The sequence below is a fragment of the Protopterus annectens genome, chromosome 10.part0 (genome assembly GCF_019279795.1).
Source record: "Protopterus annectens isolate FY-2018-M chromosome 10.part0, PAN1.0, whole genome shotgun sequence".
NCBI classification, from domain to species: domain Eukaryota; kingdom Metazoa; phylum Chordata; order Ceratodontiformes; family Protopteridae; genus Protopterus; species Protopterus annectens.
Window position 1 is genome coordinate 1,634,331,394 of NC_056744.1, and position 22,441 is coordinate 1,634,353,834.

At 39.8% G+C, this 22,441-nt stretch overlaps 1 protein-coding gene across 1 annotated transcript in view; it reads right to left on the reverse strand.

The window, feature by feature from the left end:
• Positions 1-279: 279 nt before the first annotated feature.
• The window catches only part of LOC122813816 (zinc-binding protein A33-like), a 77,370-nt gene continuing 55,208 nt past the window's right edge, over positions 280-22,441 (reverse strand). The window contains exons 4-6 of the mRNA XM_044086344.1: positions 19,599-19,621; positions 15,800-15,927; positions 280-2,115 (exon numbers count right to left, since the gene is read on the reverse strand). Coding sequence (XP_043942279.1) covers positions 1,571-2,115; positions 15,800-15,927; positions 19,599-19,621 — 696 coding nt within the window. The 3' untranslated portion in view covers positions 280-1,570. The remainder of the gene's footprint in view (positions 2,116-15,799; positions 15,928-19,598; positions 19,622-22,441) is intronic.

Genomic DNA, 22,441 nt, shown 5'->3' on the forward strand with positions numbered 1-22,441 from the left:
TGTTTATATTAGCCCTGCTGATTTCATATAGGTGTTCATAAATACGTGTCTTAAGTTTTCTCTCTGTTTTACCTATATAAAAGGAATTACATTCCTTACACATGGCTAGATAAACAAGTCCACTAGTGTTGCAATTAAAATAACCATTTTTCCATTTTTTCCCACATGCTTTCCATTTTACCCGTTTTAAAATTAAGGGCTGCCAAACTTTGAATATATTTTATACCATTAGAGGGCAGCAAATAACAGCAGATAATCTATTAACATTAATTTATTATAAAAGACAATACATGAATTTTTACTTTTAAGTTTATGTTTTATATAATTTCGTATATGCATTTTGGCGTATATACATGTATTATGTGGTTTTAATGTTACATAGCTGCATTGTTTTTACAAGATTTTAATATATGTTTTTAATTACAGTTCATGAAATTTTCATTAGTCAGGGTAGATTGATTACTGATATATCCAATGGCGTTCTGCTTCTAATTATGTTTTCTAATTACATACTGGGAAGGTATTGTATTTTATTTTGTATTTGATGAAGTTTTATAATGAAAATGTCAACTATACTAGCAGCGTTAATATTGTCCTTTGTGGATCCAATAAACCTTATACCATCGGCTCATTCTCTTATTTGGTTGTTCACAGTGGATTTTGGTTTGGTTATTAGTTTTTCTTTTATTCACTGTCATCCTTTTGGTTATTGTTACTAGAAGCAACAAAACACAGGAGGTTTTGGGTTAGCAGGTTATTTACTTCTGTGTCGTGGTGTTCTTACAGGGTGCAACCAAGTCATTAAACAGTAAGAGACATGACTATCGTCCATATAATTCACACTGAAGTCTCTCACTATAAGTAGACAAGCAGTTGTATTTAAGATCTGTTGTATTATTTAATTTATAAATGGCATTTCTTAGCTGTGCAGCTAGGAATGTGTTTGCCATTGTCTTATATTTTGGCATATGGGTTACAGTTTTCAGAATCACTGAGTAAATTAATTAACCAATATGACTAAGCATGTTATGACTTACTGACGTTTATCCGCACCCCGTGTAGTCCTTTCGCAATGTACAAACTAACTGACATGAGATGTAAGTAACCCCTCCCCCATGACCTACATGATTGAGTACATTTCTGTTGTTACATAGTGAATTCATATTTAAAGCCTGCATTGGTACTTCGGTTATATGTTGTATCTCTGTGATGTGTTTATTGGTAGGTTTTAGCATGGTTGTAGTCTGGCAAATGACACTATGGAATTTGACATCATTGTTTAATTCTTGTTTAAACTGTAGGACCGTACTTGGTTTCTGCAAAGAATAAAGATACCAGATCCTTAAACTATGGGACAGCATCCATTAATTGCTTTTTAAAATTCAGTCTGAATTGTCTGTACAATCTACTGGTAGGTCTCAACCTTTCATGTACCTGTAAGGAATGTTTATACTCATTATATGAATACAGTTACAAGACTGCTACCAGAAAATAGAAAGGCACCTTTAAATACTAGCAGTGCAAGCACAGTCACCATGAATATACCATAACTGCTAATAATCTATAATGTCTAAAGCACCAGCTGAAATATTTTCAGTGGATCACCATTTGCACCATTGAAGTTTAAATCAGGACTGAAAAGAGGGTAGAGTTTGGACTTGAAGATATTTGTGAAAGTATAGATATGGGACATGTCATCAGCATCATAAAAGGACACTTGTCCTCCCTCGTAGTCTAGGTACACGCCAATCTTCTGGGGTTTCTTGGTGAGGGCGAGCACTTTGGGTGGTGAATTTTGTGCTTCATATATCATGCCATGCTTTAGCCACATGATCCAGTACCCATTCGCAGGGCATGTTGTGATACTTCCCTTCCTGTTTGCAGACTCACTTGACACACCCAATGACCAGTGAGTTTTTGCACCCACCTCAGCTTCCCAGTAGTGCTTTCCAGATGTAAAGCCTTGTGAGCTTACAACACAGACACATCGGTCAAATCGTTCAGGGTTATCAGGGAGGTCCTGCCATTTATCAGCATGCTTTACACTGGTCAGGTCCCTAGATAGAATGAGCTTTGGGTGTGATGTCCTTTGGTCCAGTTTCAGGGGAGAAAGTCCTGTGGGAGGAAAAAGTATAGTCATAAGTAGTCCTAGCTATGCAGGAAATGCCATAAATGGTCAACACTTTTATTGTCAGCAAATTAGTTTGACTTTCTTTTCTTACAAAACAACTATGATAAACTGATCTTATATGCTAATTATATGTTACTACACAACACTGATTTTTGCACTTATCCCTTGGGCATCTATCTTGATTCCAGTGATGTGTGATGATCAGAGATTCTCATTACTGTTTAACTCCACATCTTCACTCCTCCTCCTAAACACAACATCCCTAACATCAATCCCTGCAGAAATAGTAGTGCAGAGTCGCTTCTCCTTAGCACAGTTAATGTCCGGTGCTGACAGGTAGTATGACCCACATAATTAAGATACACTAGTTGTTGTAGCACTCAGTTATTGTTGTTTGTCTTTCGGCTTTTCCCGGTAAGGGGTCACCACAGTGGAATTTCAGTCCACTAATGATTATCAGTAGATTTTTACGAAACGCCAAGGTGCCAGCTCGACGCCCAACTTTCAATGAAGGCACGCCCATTTACGCATGCACATCTTTCGAACGCTACCCAACTGCTGGGAGGACATGCAGACTCCACACAGAAGGCACTCCCAAGCCCAGCCGAGAATCGAACAGGAGAACCTCTTGCTGTGAGGTAACAACGCTACCGCCGTACCACCGCGGCATTCAGACGGCAGTTGTTGTACCACTCAGTACCGTTGTTTATTCCCGTGTTGCACCCCACCTTCCATCCTTCTCTTGTGGTGTACATTAGCATCTGTATCTAGCAATTTGTCTGCATAGATGTGAAAACAGAAATATCATGCTATATATAGGTATAGTAGATATAAGTTCATTAGTGCCTTCAGCTAACACACCCTTCCCTCACTAAGAGAAACACCTGCTTAATGTCCAATGTATATATTTATATAAAATATAGCAATTTGAGTTATATAAAACACATACCACTAAAAAATCATCAAGTTCATGCAGTATAGATTCACGTTCATTAAACAGTATGCATATTTCAGAACATAAATAAAACAAAAATGTAAATGAACAACACACAAAACGAGCCACACCAAATAAGAAGCTGAATCCACTTTATAAATATCTGGTACCTTGGCAAAAAAAGAATACATCCAAACTATTCAAGACCAACATAGTCAAAATCCCAAACAATTCTGGGGAGCTATTAACTCCCTACTCCATCCAGGAACTATCACTACCCATTGCCCCAACCCAGATAAACCCCCCTCTGAACTAGCCAAACTCTTCAACACACACACTTTATTGACACCATCACCAAACTTACTACTGCCTTCCTGCCCATTGATCCAAACACATTTAGGATCTTCATCACCACATAATCCCTCAAGTCCCATACCCAATTTCTCTCTATCACCCATTCCCACATCAACCATCCAAAACTTCTCCTCAAACTAAAACCTTGCACTAATGCCCCTGATAATCTACCTACTGAATATCTTCAACTAGCAGCCCCTTCCGTAGCTTATCCTATCAGCATCCTCCTCAACAGGTCAATTCAAGAATCCTGCGTACCAGACATCTGGAAGAAAACATTTGTCATTCCTCTTCATAAAGGCGGCAATGACTCCGACATCTCAAACTTCCATCCAATAGCCATTCTTTCCCCCATCTCAAAAATACTAGAGAAGTGTATCCATACACAGCTTCTAAACCATCTACTGAAACACCAACTCCTTTCCCTTATTCAGCATGGCTTCAGGCCCGGACATAACACCAACACTGCCCTTATTCCTTCCTAGATACAGTTAATAGAGCTCGTGATGCTGGCTCCTTAGTGTCTACACTCTTTCACGATCTATCAAAGGCATTTGACACCATTTCTCACTCAGTACTGCTTGCCAATCTCTCTAACCTTAGACTATCCCCCCTACCCTACAATAGTTTACCAGCTTACCTCAGCAACAGACAGCAATCTATCAGATGGCTGCACTCCTCCTCATTTCAGTCTTACTAATACAGGTGTTCCCCAGGGCTCTATACTGGCTCCCCTCCTGTTCAGTATATTTGTCAACGACTTTCATCAAACACTCACCCATAGTTCCATCATCCAATATGCAGATGACTCAACTATAATCTGCTCCTCAAAATCTCTCACTGAATTACAGCATCTCACCCAAGAAGCATTCAACTCTACTGAGCACTGATGTGGCAAAATCACCTAGCCCTCAACCCCAATAAAACTAAACTTCTATTATTTACTCCCACAAAATCTAGCCCTATCGACAAATCTCTACTTACTGTCACTTCCCTAAACAACATTGTCATAGAAGTTGTTCCTAGTACAAAATTGCTAGGTGTCATCATCGATGACAGACTAACTTTTGACCTACATATCCACAGCAACATCAAAAAAGACACAACAAAAGCTAGGTACCCTGTATAGACACAACTACTTCCTAGGTCTCCGTGCAAAAAAGGCCCTAGTCTCATCATTTCTACTTCCAGCTCTGCTATATGGTGCCACCATCCTCACCAAACTACAATCCTCTCTAAAAAGTAAGCTTGACTCATGCTACAACAAAATGTTGTCTATTGAAAAACTCAAATTGTCAGCTGGCCAAATGCTGTATTCCTTTGCTGTCTCCAAGTTATGGAACAATCTTCCCCCATCTCTCAGAACTATCAGCAATCCTGCATCCTTCAAAAATCCCTAAAAGAACACCTTCTCTCTCATTGGGTATGCTCGTGTACCCCAGCAATAAATCCCAAAACCTGATTTTTCTCTCTCTAGAATCCCAATCTATATTCATCTTTTTATACTCTCCACCACTCCTGTCCTGTCTATTACATCCCTGTCTCTGTCTGTCACCTGCTTCATATTTCTAACTCAGTCCTTTCACTTGTTTTCCTCCCAGATTCCATACTTCTCAACTTCTACCCCTACACTGGAATATACCCACGTTATTGCTCTCTACCCTTACATTTCTGCAGCCTTCCTCCCTGCTCACAACTGACTTCTTTACATTCTGCCATTCCCCACTATCACTCCTATATATTCTCATCCTATCTTTAACACACGGAGACCTTTGTTTGCAATTACCGTATGATATCATTGTTATATTTCCTGAGTTTACATTTGTAATTTCTGTGTACAACTTTACCATGTATCGACATTGTCTTTAATTGTTTTTAATTACTTTATATGTTAATATTGTGGAGCTTTTCTCCCTGGGTCTCCACTGAAAATGGACTCTTCCTAGACCCAGTAGACTTTCCCGGTCAGCAAATGCAATAAATAAATAAATATTTTGCCTACTTTTCCCGGTTAAGGGTCGCTACAGCAGAACTCAGATCCGCTAATGATTGGCAGTAGATTTTTACATGCCGAGTTGCCAGCCCTGTCGCACAACCTTCAACGAAGGTACGCCCATTCACACATGTCTCCAGAGAGAAGACGGTCTAGCTGAGAATCGAACAGGAGAATGTCTTACTGTGAGGCGACAACACTACCGCAGCACCACCACCACAGTTAATAACTATGCCCAGTAAATTAGGAATATTTTATGGAACTTCTGTCAATCACAATCTTGAGCTCCACAGTTAAACATTTTACCGCTATTTTTTTTTTAATTAAATAGCTTTAATTCACATAACTCATTCAGAATGTGAAGTTGTAGTTTCTACACAAAATAAATCCAGTATTATCCTTTTTTCGGTATATCTAGCATCAAATATTATCACTTCTAATCCCCAAAGTTTCAAGGAGATGTCTACATTAATATATGTACAACAAATGCCTCCTGGTGTATTTGGAAATTCTTTATGAAAACTAAAAATGTCTGTTTTTTACTGGGCATGTAACTTGACCATATTAATGTCTCTGCAACCACCCACAGCAGCTCATAATATAGATTTTGTTTTATAGGGCTTATTTTCTTGTCAGCTTGGCCTGTCTGAACCCTGCACACATTTACATATTGAACATTGCTTGTGCTTAAAGAAACTAAAGGGTTTAGCAAACAGCCAGTGTTAATACAACCATCTCTGTGGACATATTTTCCTGGCACCCCCCCCCCCCTCAGTGAACATTGTGTTAGTTTCTGACTCAAATCTACAGAAGATGATCAGCTTTCAAAATATTCCACTCATTTTGGAGGATACAACATATTCAACAACCAGTAGTAGAATATCTAGCAACAATTGACATCTAATGGCCATCCTTGTTAAATCGATGTTCACATTTTAGTTTCATTCTTCATTATTTAATGTGGCACCCCCACTCACTTTGTTGTCCCTGCCCTTAGGTTCTTCAGAAACAAAGGGATTATAAAACATTCTTGATGGGACATACACTAGTCTGACACAATGCACGCACACTACCAATCGCACAAACCCACACACCAGTCTGACACAGTACTCCTACACTACCCATCACACACACACACCCGCACGCTACCTATTTCATATACCCACACACACACACACACACACACACACACACACACACACACACACACACACACACACACACACTACCCATTACACATACTAACATACACTAGTCTGACATACTGCACCCACACAACACTTCACACGTCCGCCCCACCCCACACACTAGTCTGACACAATGCACCCACATAGCACATCACACATACCCCACACACACACATTAGTCTGACACACTGCACCCACACTAGTCTGACATACTACACCCACACAACACATCACATATACCCACACACTCTCTCACAACACACACACACACACTAGTCTGACACACTTTGCCCACACTATTCATCACATGTACCCACATGCACGTGCGCACACACACACACACACACACACACACACACACACACACACACACACACACATCTGCGCACAGTAGTATGATACACTACATCTACACTGGCAATTACACATACCCACACTCACAGTTCTGATACACTGGGACCACTCTTGTTTGGCATCTAAGTCTCTGAAGTACAGGCCAACACTAAGGGACTCTGCCTAACAAATTTCGCAGATGACTGCAAACTGGCAGCCATTATTGAATCCCCAAATGATGTGGATGTTCTACAAAAGTGACTTACAGAAACAGATGCTTGGTGCCAGAACCATGGGCTCAAGCTCAATGCCAAGAAATGTATAGTTATCCCCTTTGGGATAAAAACATGTACCCATGAATTACCACATAGATGGCAGTTCACTAAACACCAAAAGTGTAATAAGAGACTTAGGGACTCAGGTGGACAGTGGTCTCACCTTCAATAACCACATCGCCACAACAATCAGGAAATCCTTCTATGTGGCAGACCTCACCACTAAGGGCTTTTCATCCAGTAAAAAGGAGGTCATTGTCCCACTGTATTCATCCCTCATTTGGCCCATTATAGAATATAATGCCCCATTTGGTGTGTAACTCTCAAGACATCTGCAAAAACTGGAAAGGCCGCAGAAATACCTCACTAAAAGAATCACAGGCCTAAAACAGATGCCCTATGCTGACTGTCTAAAAAAAATGCCACCTATACTCTATCATCTACTCAGAGGTGATCTCTGCTTAACATACAAGGCCATTTCAAACCCAGAGCTGTTGGACATGCTACACCTAAAGAAATCCCAATTCCTCAGAGGCACATGCTTCAGGGATCTAAACCTTGTCATCACAATGAACAAAACATGCTGGAGGGATAGGTTCCTGACCCAGAGAGTCCCCAGACTTTGAATAGACTGCCCATACATGTCAAGCAGAGCACTTCTTTGGCCCTCTTCAAAAGGAACCTTGCTGATTGGGTGGGAGATAGGAAATTCACCTCGGGGATCACGTCAGTCACCCTGCTAGACAGGGGTCCAGGAAAGTAAATACTGTGGGAAGAAATAGCCAGGGAATTGTTATGGCTAGGCTTGTATAGGCCCTAGGGCTGATAGCCTAGTACCAACCTATGAACATGAACACTGCACCATCACTACAAATCATACATACCCACAGACACTGAGACACTGCACCCACAGTACCCATCACTCATACTCACACACACCAGTATGACACACTGCATCCACAGTACACATTATACCTACCCAGACACACACTAGTCTGACAGACTGCACCAACCCAACACATCACACATCCCCCCACACACAAACACACACACCAGTCTGACACAGTGCACCCACATGACCCATCACATATACCAACACACACCAGTCTGATAAAATGCACCCACATTACCTATCACACATACCAACACACATTAGTCTGACAGACTGCACTCACAATATGCAACACACATACCCACACACACACCACTTTGACACACTTCACTCACACTTACCATCACACACACACACATCTGCACACACTAGTATGATACACTACATCCACACTGCCAATTACACATACCCACACTCACTGTTCTGATGCACTGCATCCACACGTCACATCATTTATACCCACATACACCAATGTGACACACTGCACCCACACTACACATCACACATACCCACAGACACTGTTCTAACACACTGCACCCACAGTACCCACCACACATACCCACACACACCAGTATGACACATTGCTTCCTCATTACACATCACACATACCCACACACAGCTGTCTGGTACACTTTAACCACACTACCCATCACACACACACACACCAGTAAGAAACACGGCAGCCACACTATCCACCAGACATACCTACAAACACTAGTCTGACACACTGCATCCACAGTACACATTACACATGCCCAGACACACACTAGTTTGACAGACTGCATCCACCCTCCCCATCACACATTCTCACATTCTCACACACACACACACACACACACACACACACACACACACACACACACACACACACACCAGTCTGACACAGTGCACCCACACTACCCATCACAACACCAGTCTAACAAAATGCACCCACACTACCTATCACACATACCAACACACACTAGTTTGACACACTGCACCCACACTACACATCACACATTCCCCCCGCACACACACACACCTGACACGCTGCACCCTGTCTACCCATAGCACATACCAACATCACCAGTCTGACAAGCTACACCTTAATTACCCATCACACATACCCACACAGACATATAATCTATATAATATCAGTTTTACAAAAATGCAACAAGCAACACAGACACACTACTTTATTGAACCTCTCATGTGAGGCTGTACCCCAACTGCCATTGATAAGTATTGTTAGTCTGATGTTACCGTGGTTACAGACAAAACAGAATGGGGCCCTTAAGGTTCCTTTGAAGAACACTATGGTTTTACTCTATTGTATGTCTGTGCCCCTGCCATGCAAGTATTTAATGTACAAGACCAGGCACTATATGACTGTGTGACTCCTACAGGTTCTTATCTTCCAACAAAATCTATATTTCTGCTTATCTATGACTGTGAATGTTTAACTTTCTTTCTTTGTTTACCTGTCTACAAAGGTATAGCCAGGATTCTTTGAAATTGTACACTAACTTTCAGAATGCAGCACCCCCAAAGTGGAGACCCCCCACTCTAGTAACAGAACATACTGTATTTCTGAACAGCACACCTTCTCATTACTGCAAAAATACCCTGAGATTCTACATAGGAGATCTTTTAGAGGGTCAATCTTAGAAGAGGTCTTCTCAAAATAACACAGTGTCATATAACAAATATGTAACCTTTTCAAAGTATTTATAACACAACATGTACATTTTTTACAGTACAATAACAATCTAAAGTCATCACATGAACATATAAAATTCAGAAAGGTCTGCAGAGTAAGTACAATTAAACACTAAGCATCTGTACTTTATAAATCACTGACATGTAACAAATACTCAAAGTTTAAATACATGAGGGCACATTGATTACATAAATACATCAGTGGTAGAGGCCCTACTAAATGAGGGCACATTGATTACATAAATACATCAGTGGTAGAGGCCCTACTAAACAACTAGACAGTTACAGAAAACTTCTCTGTAATAGTGGAAAATTAATCTTTTCATATATCTGCTTACTGTCTGATCCATAACTGTGTGGCAGTCTACAGGCATCTATCTGGGACCTTTCAATCTTGTTAAAATGGAGCACCTCACCAAGCACTCTCCTAAACCCACGCATATTCTTACAGTAGTTCTGAAAATTAGTACAAATAATGTACTGGGTATCTGAATAGTGCCACTTTATGATACAGACTATACAGATAGGGGATGATTTAATGGAAGTTATCAAAAATGTCATCTTTGACTAAATTTACCCTCTGACCCTTCTGAATTACACACACACACACACACACACACACACACACACACACACACACACACTTACATTCTGTAAGAGCCAATACTCTTATAGGCTTCTTTTTCAGCCTTTTGATGCGAGAGCATGGAACAGGGGAATCTAGGAATTTGTCCTTACCCCACTGTTGTGTGATTTTGGAGTTGGTATATACAGTATAATAGGGTCTATATTAGAACACTGACAGGACAGAAGAGTGAACACCCTTACATCAACACAGCTTAGCCAAAATGACTCAATCTCAAATGGCCAGAACAGCAATTTTTTTCCCGGGGAAAAAAATCGCTGGGCCAAAAAAACAAACCTGACAGAAAAATAAAGTGGGGGGCTTTGCCCCCCTAAACCCTCCCAATGTGGGGGGCTGTGCCCCCAACATCTCCCTACTTAAATATACCAACTTCAACATCACACTACAGTGGAGGAAACGGCAAAATTCTGACAGTGGCCCAGCGATTTTTTTTCCCTGGAAAACAAAAAATGCTATTCTGGCCGTTTGAGATTTAGTCTTTTCGGTTAAGCTGTGTCGACGTAAGGGCATTCACTCTTCTGCCCTGTTGATGTTCTAATATACACCCATATAATATGCAAAGATCTATCCTTTTTTCCTTCAGTATTCTGTTCATTCAGTAAATGATGACATGTGTCACATGTGTATGTGTCAGTTTATTCATGTATTTGTATGTACATGTGCAGCATACCAGATGTTCCTCCACAAGACAGAGTAAATACTTTTGAAGACTTAAAAATTTAAAGAAACATTTGAGGCCCTTTTAAGTCAGTACTGTAAAAATGGTGAAGAGGGATTTGAACATCTGGACTGCAGCTTGCTAAGGTGCTGAGCTTGAAGATGGTCCCCAGTCAGTGCTGAGTATTTTCCCTCCTCCTATTCTGCCAAGCTAAAAAATGATACTAAGTATCATAATGTACTTCTTCATAGGTTAATACTAGGCTAACTGCGGTTGTGGGACATTTTAAGCCTAGCTAATTACCCCATTTCAGACTCGCATGCTGCACTTTGTGTCTGTAAGATAAACACCTTTACAATTATGCTACCCTCCCAATGCAAAAAAGTACATGTCCACACAAGGACTTGAACCCTGGACCATCAGATTAAAAGTTTGATGCTCTACCGACTGAGGTATCCCAGGTTCTGCTGATTATTTTTATTGTATTTCATAAGAATCCTATATTAATTGTTACATTTCTCACACTTTAGTAGAGTTTTAAAGCTAAACTGTTTCCACTGCTGCTGTAGTAGTTAATTACATTGTGTCTGATAGTATGAACATATACATACCAAGTAGAACTGTAAAGTGGGTACCCAATAAAACCATGGAAACTCCCTAGTATGGTATGAGTTTTGGAGTTTATCTCACTAAAATGTTACTGCTTAATTAGAAAAAAAAAAGTTGCAGAAAGCACTCACAAAAGCACCAATAAAAGTAAGAAAGAGTGCAAACTGGCGAAAAAAGGATAAATTTGTTTAGGAGTTAAAACACTCTTTCCTTTATTAAAACACTTCCGCCAAAACAGTATATAAATCCAGCTCATCGACTTCTTTCTGTAAAGTTTCCTGCCATCTAGCATTCTCCTTAATTCTAAGCTTTAATACATAGCATTCTCCTTAATTCTAAGCTTTAATACATAGCATTCTCCTTAATTCTAAGCTTTAATACATAGCATTCTCCTTAATTCTAAGCTTTAATACATAGCATTCTCCTTAATTCTAAGCTTTAATACATAGCATTCTCCTTAATTCTAAGCTTTAATACATAGCATTCTCCTTAATTCTAAGCTTTAATACATAGCATTCTCCTTAATTCTAAGCTTTAATACATAGCATTCTCCTTAATTCTAAGCTTTAATACATAGCATTCTCCTTAATTCTAAGCTTTAATACATAGCATTCTCCTTAATTCTAAGCTTTAATACATAGCATTCTCATAATTATAAGCTTTAATACATAGCATTCTCCTTAATTCTAAGCTTTAATACATAGCATTCTCCTTAATTCTAAGCTTTAATACATAGCATTCTCCTTAATTCTAAGCTTTAATACATAGCATTCTCCTTAATTCTAAGCTTTAATACATAGCATTCTCCTTAATTCTAAGCTTTAATACATAGCATTCTCCTTAATTCTAAGCTTTAATACATAGCATTCTCCTTAATTCTAAGCTTTAATACATAGCATTCTCCTTAATTCTAGCTTTAATACATAGCATTCTCCTTAATTATAAGCTTTAATACATAGCATTCTCCTTAATTATAAGCTTTAATACATAGCATTCTCCTTAATTATAAGCTTTAATACATAGCATTCTCCTTAATTCTAAGCTTTAATACATAGCATTCTCCTTAATTATAAGCTTTAATACATAGCATTCTCCTTAATTATAAGCTTTAATACATAGCATTCTCCTTAATTCTAAGCTTTAATACATAGCATTCTCCTTAATTCTAAGCTTTAATACATAGCATTCTCCTTAATTCTAAGCTTTAATACATAGCATTCTCCTTAATTCTAAGCTTTAATACATAGCATTCTCCTTAATTCTAAGCTTTAATACATAGCATTCTCCTAATTCTAAGCTTTAATACATAGCATTCTCCTTAATTCTAAGCTTTTAATACATAGCATTCTCCTTAATTCTAAGCTTTAATACATAGCATTCTCCTTAATTCTAAGCTTTAATACATAGCATTCTCCTTAATTCTAAGCTTTAATACATAGCATTCTCCTTAATTATAAGCTTTAATACATAGCATTCTCCTTAATTCTAGCTTTAATACATAGCATTCTCCTTAATTCTAAGCTTTAATACATAGCATTCTCCTTAATTATAAGCTTTAATACACTTGCCCACCCAAACAAAAAGACCATAGTGAAGAACTTCTCTAAAGCAAACTTCACACTACTCAAGACTGGTGTGGTATCCTTCAAGGCCCCTGAGTCAGAGGAAACCACAACCCAAGCTCGAAGCCCTTACAAATGCCTTCTATGAACACCTCCAGGACTGCATGGATCAGGCAATCCCAAATAAAACCAAGACTCTTTCCACAAAGGGCAAGCGTCCAGTCTGGTGGACCCCAGCCATTAACAAACTTTACAATAAGAGGAAAAGCTATTACATGATAGAACAAAATCCATAAGGAAGTCACCCCTGATCATTATTAGTAAAAAATACGAGCACTCATAAAATCAACTAAGGCCAATTTTGAGAGAAAAATTGCCATGGATTCAAAGGACAATCATAAGGCCTTTTTCAGCTATGTTAGGAACCTGGGTGGAAACTCACAGATATGCTCAGAATTAGTCAAAATGATACAAAAATCACTGAACCCACAGACATTGCCAACATACTGGCAGACAGGTTCAGTGCAAACTTCACCCCCTCTCCCTAAAGGAGAGATAACTATCCCAGCAGTGTAGCCTCCCGGACATCTCAAATGGGTGAAAGCTGCTCTCTCTAAAACTAAAAACACAGCATCAATGGGACGGATGGTGTCCCCGGCTGTGTGCTACAGGCTAAATGAGAATTAAACCCGCATAAGGCAGCTGTTTAATCTCAGCCTTACCACAGGATACATGCCCAAGGAGTGGCGTGCGGCAACTGTGGTCCCACTCCTCAAAGGTGGCGCCTCTCGGACCCTGGTAATTACCGCCCATAAGCTTAACAAGTCTAGTCTGCAAAGCTATGGAGACGATCATAATGGACCCCATAAACAAAGATATAGGGGACATGGAGACATTGTAGCCGACCCAGTTTAGCTTTGTCAAGGGAAGATCATGCCTTTTGAACTTGGTGACTTCTTGAAATAGTCACCAAGGCCATTGATGAGGGAAAGGCAGTCCATACAGCCTACCTTGACCTTGCAAAACTTTCGACACAATACCCACTCGGGTATTGTAGAAAAACTACCAGCTTAAATGTAAACCCATATGTCACAAGATGGATTGCAAACTGGCTTAAGGACAGAACCCACAGGGTTAGAGTTGCTGGCGCTGTGTCAGACTCCAAGCCGGTCACAAGTGGTGTCCCACAGGGCTCGGTCCTTGGCCCCTATTGTTTGGCATCTACTTCTCAGAAGTACAGGCCAACATGGGAGGACTTTGGCTGACAAAGTTTGCAGATGACTGCAAACTGGGCGCCATAGTGGAAAGTGCATCGGACACTGATATCCTTCAGAAGGGACTCACGGAAACAGATAGCTGGTGCCAGAGCCATGGCCTGAAGTTAAGCGCCAAAAATGTATAGTCATACCCTTGGAAAAACAAGGTAACCCCAAGCTACCATATAGGTGGCAATCCACTAAGCACAGAAGAGGTTATCAGGGACCTGGGGACCCAGGTTGACAGCGACCTTTCTTTTGACACTCACATTGCTAAAGTGGTTAGAAAGACCTTCTACATTGCCCACCTGATCATGAAGGATTCACATCCAGATCTAGTGAGGTCATTGTTCCCTGTACTCTTCACTTATCAGACCAATGATCGAGTACAATGCCCCATTCGGGATGTATCTCACCCGACATCTGCAGCAATTGGAGAGACCCCAAAGTTCCTCACCAAAAGGATAAAGGGACTCCAAAATCTGTCATATGCTGCCAGATTGAAGAAACTCCAGCTCTATTCAGTCGCATACCGTCTGCTCAGAGGTGACATGTGCCCTGACATACAAGGCCATGTCCAACCCGAATTAATGGACATGCTCCACCTCAAAAATCCAAATCCACCAAAACCACTAGAGCAAGCGACTTAAACCTTAGCACGGATATAAATGGGACGTGCTGGAGGATAGATTTATCACTCAGAGACTCCCTATGCTGTGGAATAAAATCCCGGTCCATGTGAGGCAGAGCACCTCGCTGACTCTGTTCAAGAGAAATCTAGACCTGTGGATGGGAGATCGTAGGTTTACCCCGGGAATCATCTCTGGGTCACTGCTGGACAGAGGCACAACAAACTAATGGGCACAGTATTTTTTCATATAAGGGGTGGCGTAAGCCACAATAATTTGGGCTAGGCTTATAAATGCCTTAGGGCAGATAGCCTAGTATAAACCTATGAACCTATGAACCTATGAATTAAATGCAGGAGAAAATACAAACATTGCAACAAAATCTAAACCGCTGACTTTTAGTCAAGCGGCAGCAGGTACTGTTTTATAAAATAATTTTAAAGAGACTACTGAGTGGTTACATACCAACTATTGTTTCAAACTTGAATCTGGTGGTCATCAATTGCCATCTAATTCAGACTCTTATTGCACCAAAGTTAATACATTATCTAAATTAATGTTAACATTTACTTTTATTGGTGCTTAATTAGAAGGTTATCTCTCTTCATTACATCTAGGGGTACAAGAACTTTCTGTACATACCTGGGCAAATGATGGCCAGCATCTGCTTCCAGACTTTATACTGAAGGGGGCCTTTGTACACCCCACGACTTAGGTCCCGTTTCACCAGAGTAGACTTGGGCTTGGCATTCTTGTATTTTTCAGAGCAGCTGAGGATACAAAGAAGGAAAATATTTAGAAACTGTGCCTGGAAAAAATGCTGAGGTAAATGGTAAAAAAAAAAATAAAAAGAAAGGAACATTTTCTTATTTACATGTTAGTGCTACATTTTGACTGTCAGCTGATGTGGTGAAACTTTTTCTATCTTGTCAGGAATCCTGTTTTCCACCATCTTAGGATCTCCTTCCAAGAAGTGCTCAGTTTGGTGTACACTGTCAACATTACCAAGCCTGTAGGTGGAGGGGTGCTGTTCCTATCCTGTAATAATTTTCTACTCTCCTGAAGTTTATTTTTTGGATAAATGGCAGTGGTATACCTCATCTGATGTCTCTTAAATTCCACACCCACCATTTTTCCTCAAGCTGGATTGGAAGTTGATGTTACAGGCTTGTAATCCTCCCAGTAATACCTGGGATAAGAATTCACCAGCAGTGCAAGTACCAGTAACACTGTTAATATTTAAAGTATAATTATTTACAGTTTTATAACTATTTTAGACAATAACACAGAACAATGGCTGTTCGATTTTACACAAGTACAAGAAGTAAAATACGGGAACAAAATGATGAAATAAACTTGTGTTGCCTAGTTACACAGCAATAGGTGGGAGTGGTTACTGGGGTTACTGCCATCTACTTGAGTTGATGGTATCTCAGGTGGATGTATAAGATCCCATGGCACCTACAGAAAAGAGTAACAGAAGTTCCCCAATACCCTGTCCAAATTTCTCCTAGTAGTATAAATACTACTGGTACTTGGGACTTCCCTGAAACGAGACCACTAGCCTAGTGGGACTAACCCAGTTATCAAAGGATTAATAAGTAAAAATAAATCAAATAAATCTATCTACAAAGCTGTTTCTATTTTCTCAGGAAAGAATAGTGAACATTATTGTGGGTAGGAGTTAGGTTCAACTCCCCAAAGACTTCAGGTCAGTTCCCCACACTGTACTTTACATCCTTCAGTAACTCCTTAAAACAAACAAATAATAACATTTATTAATGCAAAAAGGAAATTTGCACACAGTGTTGTAACCCTAACAGTTCTGCTGCCGATAGCACCTTAACATTTCATCTGTTTCTCTGAAACTAAATGCGGAAACTCTTAATTCTACAAACTGTTAATTTTAGCAACATCTGCAAAACAATACAAATTAATGCTAAGTATATCTATAACTTTAAAATGTAAGAACCAAAAACCCCACAAGGAATGAACTGCGTCGCCAATAATACGTAGAGAGACCAAGAGAATGTATTGGCAACAACAGAAACACAGCAGATAGATAAAAACTATCTGCCTGTCTCTGCCGTGTTTCTGTTGTTGCCAATATATTCTCTTCATATCAATAACTTTACTGAGCAGGAATTTTTCAGCTCATCTGTTTTAGTTATAAATAACATACATGATTCTTACAAAATGAAAATTTATAGTTCCATGTTATTATTCATTATTTACTTTTTATTACTTGGGTGTTAAGAGGTACAGATGGTGCTGTGAAACTAGATATTAAAATCCAAGTTTTGTAAAAGTAGAATTTGCATTATCTGTGAGTCTGGTGGTGTAGTGCTTGCAGTGCTGTTTACCCACTAGCAGTGACCACATTCCTGCCTCATCCCTTCTGGCACCAGGTACGGTACACTGAATAGTGTGCACCTGTTTTTATGCTCCCCATGAGTGGCGTAGTGCTTGCAGTGCTCTTTACCCACTAGCAGTGACCACATTCCTGCCTCATCCCTTCTGACACCAGGTACGGTACACTGAATAGTGTGCACCTGTTTTTATGCTCCCCATGAGTGGCGTAGTGCTTGCAGTGCTGTTTACCCACTAGCAGTGACCACATTCCTGCCTCATCCCTTCTGACACCAGGTAGGGTACACTGAATAGCGTGCACCTATTTTTATGCTCCCCATGAGACTAAATAAGCCACATTACAAGTGACGTACAGTAGTAGGCTGTAAACATCAGGGCACATGATGAGCGGCAATAACATTACATGAATAAAAACTGTTAATGTGGTTATGGAAATGGTACAGTTTTTCTAAAATAAACAGAAGCTGAGAAAGAAATTAAAGAAAATTTAGTGTGAAGCAGTTATTTACATGGATGGCATCTCTCATCTATGCTTAATAATGTCTTTAAAATACATGTTCATATACTATAACATTGCACTTATTTGTTAGATCTTTAAGAAAAAAGTTAAATCAGTGTAAAAGTCACAATTAAAACTCAGTAGTTTAACTGCTATGTCTCACAATGGATATGCAATTGACAGACAACCACTGGATTTCATACCACCTTTGCAACTGCTGCTAGTGTCTTGTTTTATCTGTCTATCTGTCTGTCCGTCTATTTATCTATGTATCTATCTATATATCATTCTATCTATCTATCTATCTATCTATCTGTCTGTCTATCTATCTATCCAAGCAAATATTATGTGCTCCCTCCAAAAGTATGTGTAGATGTACTTTATTAATATTTAGTACTTCACTAAAGTCTCCTGAGGCAAAAATGCATGCCTTTTTTAACCAGCTACTTTATTTACTACATAATTAAGTTGGGTTTGCAACATGTGTTTATTACTCAAGGGAAGAAAATACTCAGGTTCCCAAGAAACAGTAAGCACTTTGCTTACACTATCATAGTATATAAGATGGCCCTACTGGGATTCAGACTCAGGTCTTCCTCTTCACAATCTACTAAATTAATTATCGTGCTACAGTACTTCAGAACAACCTGATCTAGAAGTTAGCAAAGCGGTTTGCTTAGTCAGTCTCTCTCTTTCTCTCTTGCTCATGTGACATCCAGTATGCACAGGGTTATACTGAAGTTTGAAGTGCCTTGTCACCCACAAATGTCTAATGAAGCATATAGAATTCAAATTAGTGTCACTGCCTTTATTACACTCAGTACAATTATCACAACTCTTGCTGCAAAAAGTTCTATCATAATAAAAATCAATGCTGCAAAATAAACACCAAACATGATTTACTAACAAATAATTCCCACTGGAATACAGTGGCTTCCTAATTCACAAACACACAAATGAAGTACGAGGGAGTATTCTGCAGGCATGTAGTGGCACTTCTCCAGGACTGTTTAGCTAAGCCATGTTTTGTCTTTGTAAATCACTTTCTCAGTAGCAACAGTCTGACCACATCACAAAGCACAATTGACCCAACAGCGCTATATCATACAACTGATCAAAAAGGTGGGAGGCAGAGCAAATGCAGCTCACAAAAAACGATTTTTCACTGTTTGCATTGATACCACATACAAAAACACTTTTAGAGATAATAAAATACAGCGTTTGACTGCTCTGCGAAGACTCAGAACATCACTCGGTGCCCAGATATCATGCACATTAGCAGATATTTAGATGAGAGGAATATCAAGGGACTGTTCAGCCTAGTGCATAGTGTATTACGATGCTCTCAGTTCTCACCATTAGGGTTTATGGTTCATAATCCAAGCTGTGTTCACAGACCTCATAATATGGTACATTAAAGTGTATGTTATAAATGGAAAAACTGAGTTAGTCCCAGAAACCAAGACCAGGATTTCCTCTGGTATGCATTGCATTTAATATATGGTTACTGCAAGGGGCTAGAAATGTAGGAATACAATGCAGGATACAAAATAAGTAAAAGTACATCCTTACTTTTTTGCAAGATTCTTGATATCCTATGCAAAAAAGAGAAAGGAAAAAAAAATCAGGTTAGAAAACATCTCCTTCCAATGTATAGCATTCCCATATTAATATTTAACAATACAGTGTAATAAAAATACAAATAGCTGCATTCATTCATTTAACTAGTTAGTTGCATAGCCTAATATGACATTGTTATAACTTTTTTTGTAAATCAATAAATAAAACTTAATTCTGTTCATTTTTCATGAGTGGTGATGTTTTTGGTTGAAAAAAATAAAATGCAGTTTGTTTCTGGCTAATAAGTTGAGATGACTGTATATTCACATACATTACTCATTCACAAGATTTCATATTTTAGGATGCTATGATGTTGTTGTGTCTTGTTTTTTCAATAGCCAGCACATCTGAAATGTTATATTTTCCTATTCAGGGAATGCAGGACTTGCTGCAACAAATGATTGTCTGATTTCACCAACTGCAAATAATTTCCAGTGCTCTGACATTATTTTGTGCACATGATCTGAGGATGGTAATGAAGGAATATGCAAACACAGGTGTTACTGCAAAAGGTTAAATCACATTATTTTCAAACCACCTTTATTCAGAAATATTACATCACAAGAAAAACAATGCAATTTACCAGTTTATTAACAAGCAAATCAACATGCTAACATCAAATAAAAAGAGCAGTATCCAAGAAAAAGGGTGACAGACGTACTGAACCAAGGGTAAGCACAGACTCCTTCTTCTTTCAGCTTTTCCCGGTTAAGGGTCGCCACAGCGAGTCACCTCTTATAATTTCTTCCTGTCCTCTGCATCTTGCTCTGTCACACCAACCACCTGCATGTCCTCTCTCACCACATCCATAAACCTTATCTTAGGCCTTCCTCTTTTCCTCTTACCTGGCAGCTCCAGCCTTAGCATCCTTTTCCCAATATACCCAGCATCCCTCCTCAGCACATGTCCAAACCAATGCAATCTCGCCTCTCTGGCTTTGTCTCCAACCTGGGCTGACCCTCTAATATACTTATTCCTAATCCTGTCTACCCTTGTCACACCCACTGCAAATCTTAACATCTTTAACTCTGCCACATCCAGCTCTGACTCCTGCCTTTTTGTTAATGCCACTGTCTCCAACCCATATAACATAGCTGGTTTCACTACCTTTTTGTAGACCTTCCCTTTCATGCTTACTGGTACTCGTTTGTCACAAATCACTCCTGACACTCTGTACTCTCTTCTTCACCTCTCTTCCACACTCACCATTACTCTGAACTGTTGATCCCAAGTATTTAAACTCATCCACCTTCGCCAGCTCTACTCCCTGCATCCTCACCATTCCTCTATCCTTCCTTTCATTCACACACATATATTTCACCTTAGTCCGGCTGACCTTCATTCCTCTTCTCTCTAGAGCATATCACCACCTCTCCAGGGTGTCCTCAACCTGTTCCCTACTCTCACTACATATCACAATGTCATCTGCAAATATCATAGTCCATGGGGACTCCTGTCTGATCTCGTCTGTCAACCTGTCCATCACCAGTGCAAATAAGAAAGGGCTCAGAGCTGATCCTTGATGTAATCGCACCTCCACCTTAAACGCATCTGTCACTCCCACTGCAGATCTCACCGCTGTCACACTGCCCTTATACATATCATGTACCACTCTTACATACTTCTCTGCCATTCCCGACTTCCTCATACAATACCACAACTGCTCTCTAGGCATCCTGTCATATGCTTTCTCTAAGTTCACAAAGACACAATGCAACTCCTTCTGACCTTCTCTGTGCTTCTCCATCAGCACTCTCAGAACAAACATCGCATCTGTAGTGCTCTTTCCTGGCATGAAACCACACTGCTGATCACTAATCATCACCTTCCTTCTTAACCTAGCTTCCATACTCTTTCCCATAATTTCATGCTGTGACTGATCAGTTTTATCCCTCTCAAGTTACTACAGCTCTGCCCATCACCCTTATTCTTAAAAATTGGTACCAAAACACTTTTTCTCCACTCCTCAGGCATCCTCTCACTTTCCAAGATTTCATTAAACAATCTGGTTAAAAATTCCACTGCCATTTCTCCTAAACACCTCCAAGCTTCCACATGTATGTCATCTGGACCAACAGCCTTTCCATTCTTCATCCTCTTCATAGCTATCATTACTTCAGCCTTGCTAGTCCATTGCACTTCCTGATTCACTATCCCCACATCATCCAGCCTTCTCTCTCTCTCATTCTCTTCATTCATCAGCCTCTCAAAGTACTCCTTCCATCTGTTCAACACATTCTCCTCAAGCGAGTATGTTTCCCTCATTATCCTTTATCCCCCTTACCTGCTGCACATCTTTACTAGCTCAATCCCTCTGTCTAGCCAATTGGTACAGGTCCTTTTCTCCCTCCTTAGTGTCCAACCTTTCATACAACTCTTCATACACCTTATCCTTAGCCTTTGCCACCTCTCTCTTTGCCATGCACCTCATCTCCTTATACTCCTATCTACTTTCTTCATCTCTCTGACAATCCCACTTCTTCTTCGCCAACCTCTTTCTCTGTATACTCTCCTGTATGTCCTCATTCCACCACCAGGTCTTCTTGTCCTCCTTCCTCTGTCCATATGTCACACCAAGCACCTTTCTAGCCGTCTCCCTTACTAGCTCTGCTGTAGTTACCCAGCTGTTTGGTAACTCTTCACTGCCACCCAGTGCCTGTCTTAACTCTTCCCTGAACTCCACCTCACAATCACCCTTTTTCAGTTTCCACCATTTGATCCTTGGTGCTGCCCTCACACTCCTCCTCCTCTTCTTGATCATCAATGTCATTCTACAGACCACCATTCTATGCTGC